Raw genomic sequence first — 5,720 nt, 5'->3', positions numbered from 1 at the left:
TTATCATTAGTTTCGGACTGGGGCCCTCTTCTTTTATATAACGCATTAAATGCGATCGGCTTTTATATTTTAAGTATTTTAATGGTTTTACACGATCCGATTGGCTCCAACTAAAAGCATCCAAGAACTTGCGTAATCCTTCAGGTATTTTTACTGCTTTTTTTAAAGATTATATCTGCCAAATATCTTATTTTTTACCTCCTAACAAAATATGATTAACCTCGAATATATACTTTTTAAATATTATATTCGTTTTAAGTATACTTGTAAAAGCATTCTTTGTAACTTAAAACATTTCAGTATTTTTAAACTTCTTGAACTTAGTTCTTAAACTTAAAAAAATGATTTAATGAAATGGAAGCAATTAATGTATTTAGAACAATGCTTTACTACATTATTTTATTCAAAATTTCGTATAAGAAATTATAAAATAATTTGAATTAGTTGTAAGTACATATACACACATTGTAGTGATGCATTTAAATGAATATTACCGTTATATTTATATTTACCAATTTCAAAAAAACCGACTGATACCTGGATACTTAAACAACTACAAGAGAAAGTTGTTTATCCTTCCAGTTATTATTTTGTAATTATCTTGAATTCAATAAATTAAATAAACGATCTCGCAATTTTCCTTTATATATAAAAAGATTTTAAAATTTCACAGATTTACCTGTAGAAAATGCATTATTATACATCAATCATATTAATTTGTTTCTTCATACATAGAAATGATGGTAAGTGTATTTATTGTAATTTAAAATAATTCACATACGAAATGGCTAATTTTATAAATGTTAAAATATATTTTTAGCCTTAAAAGAGTGTGGTGTTTCTATAGAACAAATGATACGCATTGTGGGAGGAAGTTCGAGTTCTCCGGGAGACTGGCCATGGCAGATACAAATTAGTGGTCAGTTTAGGCACAAAACCAAATGTGGTGGGACAATTATCAATGAAAATTGGATTCTTACGGCAGCTCATTGCCTAGAAGAGTACATTTTATTTTAATATAATTTGTTATTATTTTTATAAATGATATAATCTTAACGAATTATTATTCAGCGTTTCCACGCCTGAATTTTATGTAATCTGGTTAGGAAAATTTGATGTGAGCAAGCGAGAAGATGGAGCAATTCTTCGTAATATCAGCAAAGTATGATACTTTGGTGGTATAATTAAATACTTGAATTGTATGTATAATATACTTTAATCCCTTTTCAGTACGTTGTTCATCCTGATTTCAATATAGATACTATGAAAAATGATATTGCTCTATTAAAATTATCTAAACCAATAGATTTTGAAGGAAATCATTCACATATCACCCCAATTTGTTTAGCTGATGAGAACTTTACTGTAGATAATAGATTCTGTGTAGCAACAGGCTGGGGAAGTCTCTATCCTGGTAAGTAAGCTTTATGTGTTTACTGCATTTCTTACACTGTAAAACAATATTACTTGATCTTAGTTTGATTTTTAAAGAGGGAGAAGAATCAAATTTACTTCAAGTAGTATCACTTCCGATTATTGAACAAGAAACCTGTAAGAAGTTACTTGCCAGGTATTACCAGAATGTGACACAAGGAATGATTTGTGCTGGTCGTGGAAAAATAGGTGTTTGCAACGTAAGATATTTAACATTTAGACATCTAGTTCTTGATACTATTTACATTATTTAATTGTTTATAGGGAGACTCGGGTGGTCCTTTACAATGTAAGAAAAATGGAAAATGGTACCAAGTTGGCATAACTTCTTGGGGTGTTGGATGTGCGGTACCTGATGTGCCTGATGTATTTGCGCGAGTTAGTCATTATCAATCCTGGATTAACACTGTGATAGAAAACTATTGAGTTTTTAACGAATTATATTAAGTTTTTAACTGTAATTATTTGATAGTATCTCGAGATGTACAAAATTATTACTTTCAAATGTCGATTTATATCAAAAAACACTAAATCATGATTTAAAATATTATAATAGTTTACATAATAAAAATATAATAATAGTAATAATATATATAATAATATAATCAATGTTTATATTTGTCATAATTTAAATAAAACTTTATTTCACATAAACATAAAGCATCTATATTGTGTTTTTTTATGATTATCTAGCATAATGCAATGCTATATAACATAAAAAATAAATTATATTTGTATAATAAATTATCTTTCATATTTAAGAATGGTTAATGCTCAAATTCGAAATTGCTTTCTCTGTATTTATGTAATGAAAAACAATTCTTGTAAGTTTATCTATCCAGTATCGGGATTAATATGGAGTGTGACAATGCCGAAGGGCCTTCCTCTACTTCGGCACCACGTGACCGAAGGGTCGACATCGCGTCGGCGAAGATCGCAAGGACAGGTTTCGTCAGGACTGACACCACTGTGTCTTCACGGCTAGACACTGAAACCGTTTCGTTCGGGCGTGAGCGGTTGCGTGTGTGAGCGATCAGAGTCCAGATAGAAGCCGTATCACTTCCGCACCGGAAGTGACCTACTCATAGACGCTTTAACGTAACAACTGTTTAATGGTTAACGATAGGCTATACATTAGGGCTGCGGTTAGATACATTTCTCAATGTGATAAGTATTCGATATTAAGATATTACGTTTTTCCCCGATTTGAGAGAGAGTTTACAAAAGTTCGTGTGGCGATAATTACCTTGTATGAAATCACAAAAGACAGTTCTGGACGACAGTTCTTATTTTCACAGTTATTAGGCGAGGAGGTATCCAAAGGCGGAGAAATATCCAAAGGCGTGGCACAGGGAAAACTCGAGTGGTCCGATCGAGGAACTGGTGACGACTGCCTCACTTTTTGTTGTCTGTTTTTTGTGTTGGATTGTTGAAACGGAGATATTAGGTCGAAAGGTGCTGAGAAAGCGTCGTTATTAAGTTTGAGAACAATAGCAGATGTTTGGCTCCCAGGTGTAAAAGTTGACAGTTATTAAACGAAAGTATAGCTACAATGTGAAATGATATAAACACATCCGAATTCGGATCCTCACATGGAGATTATTGCGTATTTTCTTATCCTCCTAAGCTTTTATTTTTCTTATGACCATACGAAATTACCTGCGAATGGGGGAGCTGGGGAAATGCCTTTCGGGAGGTCTTTTAAGGATAGCTTGTTCCTTTTTAAGCATTACAGACGTGGAGAAATTTCTAAAAAAACTCCACTTGGACAGCTATCCTGGCGAGGTCCGAAGCTCACAACCGAACTTCTAGTGTTCAGGGAACAAAACCGCTTAGCCACTGGTGGGCCATTCTCGTAAGTTTTAATTATTTGTATATAAAAACATTTCTATATTTAGTGGCTTAATAGATTTTAAATCGAATAATTTAGAATTTAATTGTAAAGAGACATAATGATATTATTTAAAACTTTATTTGTAGAATTTTACAAATATACTACAGTTTTAATCATTTATAATTAAAATTGTAAATTTTGCATATGGGTTTTAATATTATGCCGTAATTATTTTATTTATTTAACAATGAAATAAATTTATTATTTAAATTTGTGATTAAATTCTTATAAAGATAATGCATTTAAAAAATTATAATAGCATGTTTAATTTATAATAAACTAGCAGATAAGCCCGGCGTTGCTCGGGCAAAAAGTAACGATAGCGAAGATTAAGATTATTACATTATAGCCAATCTTACCCGTTTTCTCAGAATGCAGGAATTAGTTTGACCTGTTTCCAGACTAATTGGAACATTTTTAGATGGGTCTAAAAATATGTTCGATTTCTCGCAAAAACGCAAAAAACCGCATCTGCGCCTGTAAATCTTGCACGTCGCTTTCTCTTAACACTTCAAATGTTACTTAACCACTTCCATTGTTAACACTTCCCCCGGAGGGAAGTGTTAACTATTTCTCCCTGCGAGGGGAATTTCGAAAAATCCCTTCTTAGTGTACGTTCTCATGACGCACCCTAACTGTGTACCAAATTTCAACTCCTAACCGTTTGGGCTCTGCGCTTCTTATTGTTATTCGAAGTGGCTATTTCAAAGGGCAATTTTGGCAACTAAAAATAATATTGTCGACGATATCAACTTTAATATTTAAAAGAAAATTCAGAACTGGCAAGAGCTTTTTTCTTTTAAGTTAGGGCATTGTATAAAATATAAATCAAATCAACTTTTTATTAACAAATACCCTAAGTACACTTCACATAGTTTTCACACTTTATTTTCGATTTATATTCAGTCACTATATCACTTTGACTACTCACACTTACAAAAAAGGCTACAAATTGTCCACAATGTACCAGAACATTCCACAACATTCGAGAGTGTTCTGGAATGTTCCACAATGATCTGGAATGAATCTCGTACACTCTCTAATGTTCTGGACTGTGCTAGAAATTTATAGAGGGCGAAACTTCCAGCCCTTTTATCTTTAAGAGCACGCCCTTGAGTATATCATTCTTTCTTTATCGGCTTCTAGAATCGCTCTAAATCACTTGTCTAGCGTATGGTCGGAACCCTCAACACAGAACAATTTATATAAATCGGATGACCGCACAGTTGACATGTATGAACAAGAAAATACCCGTCAGACAAAGGATCACGGGAACATTGTTCATGGATGGGGGATAGAGGGCTACCACACCATATAACTCCCTTGATCGTAGTGGGACTCGTTTTTCAGTGTTAGCGGCACGCACATTGTACACTTACCTTTATTATATATATTGATTATGGTTTAACTTTAATTGTGTTTAAAATGAATGATTCTTTTTCAACTGTGTTGGCACGTGTAAAACAACGACCACATGAAAATGAGTCTCCAAAAAAATTTTACTGACAGTTTATGGTGCTGGAAGTCTGAACAAAGCCAATGATTTCCGCAACATCCCACCGCTTTCACAGCAGAAGCCATAAAGATTCTCGGATTTGAAGTTTCTGACAACCTCCGTACATGTCAGATTTGGCACTCTCAGATTTTTAATTGCTTTTCACTCTCAAGAGACAGTTCAAAGGAATTCGTTTCACCTGAGACGATGTTCAAGTTGCTGTAAGAAAATAGTTCCGAGAACACCTTGAAGATTTCTAGAGATTAGTTTGATAATTGGCGCACCTGTATCAAACACAAAGGGGACTACGGAACTGTGTTAATTAAATTACAAATATTAAATTTTTTACATGTTTTAATTTCAGTTTGATACCTTTCCACTGAGCTTGTATATATACGCAGGAATTGCTAATTGAACGCTTCTTGCATGTAATTAAATATTATTATATTATTATTTTATTAGTATTGTGTATTATAATTAATTATAATGTATTTTATAACTATATATTTCATGCGTTGTAAGTTTAACGTGAAAATATTTTGTTATTTTGAAAATGTAAACAGTTCATATTTTATTCATTGCTATTCTTATATTTTGAGATGAGTGATTAATGGTAACACCTATAGGCCTACGTAAGAATTTTTCTCTTGTTGAGAAGAATAGATTAATTCGGCATTAATTCTTACAATTTTTAATTCAATTTAAAATGACAAATCCTTCTTCCCTAATAACAACATTTGTTATAATGGCATAATAACAGTATTTTCCGCGAATGATTTCAGTTGATTGAATTAATGAAATAGCAATGAATATCCAGTTTTATTCTCTGATTGTTATTCTGTCTAGCAATCAGGGTTAGTTTCTGGAAAATAAAAAACTACCACAAAATGGGTGTCG

At 32.5% G+C, this 5,720-nt stretch overlaps 1 protein-coding gene across 1 annotated transcript in view; it reads left to right on the top strand.

The window, feature by feature from the left end:
* The first annotated feature begins 422 nt into the window (after window positions 1–422).
* Window positions 423–5,720, top strand: part of LOC111640765 (transmembrane protease serine 9-like) — a 50,421-nt gene continuing 45,123 nt past the window's right edge. Inside the window, 6 exon segments of the mRNA XM_023386817.1 lie at window positions 423–743; window positions 821–1,001; window positions 1,072–1,162; window positions 1,231–1,414; window positions 1,492–1,634; window positions 1,699–1,857. Of these exon segments, the coding sequence (XP_023242585.1) occupies window positions 689–743; window positions 821–1,001; window positions 1,072–1,162; window positions 1,231–1,414; window positions 1,492–1,634; window positions 1,699–1,857 (813 nt within the window). The 5' untranslated portion in view covers window positions 423–688.

This window comes from Centruroides sculpturatus, unplaced genomic scaffold (genome assembly GCF_000671375.1).
Source record: "Centruroides sculpturatus isolate CEXI.00-Female unplaced genomic scaffold, Cexi_2.0 scaffold1511, whole genome shotgun sequence".
In the NCBI taxonomy this organism is placed as follows: Eukaryota; Metazoa; Arthropoda; class Arachnida; order Scorpiones; family Buthidae; genus Centruroides; species Centruroides sculpturatus.
This window is presented reverse-complemented; position numbering and strand designations above follow the sequence as displayed.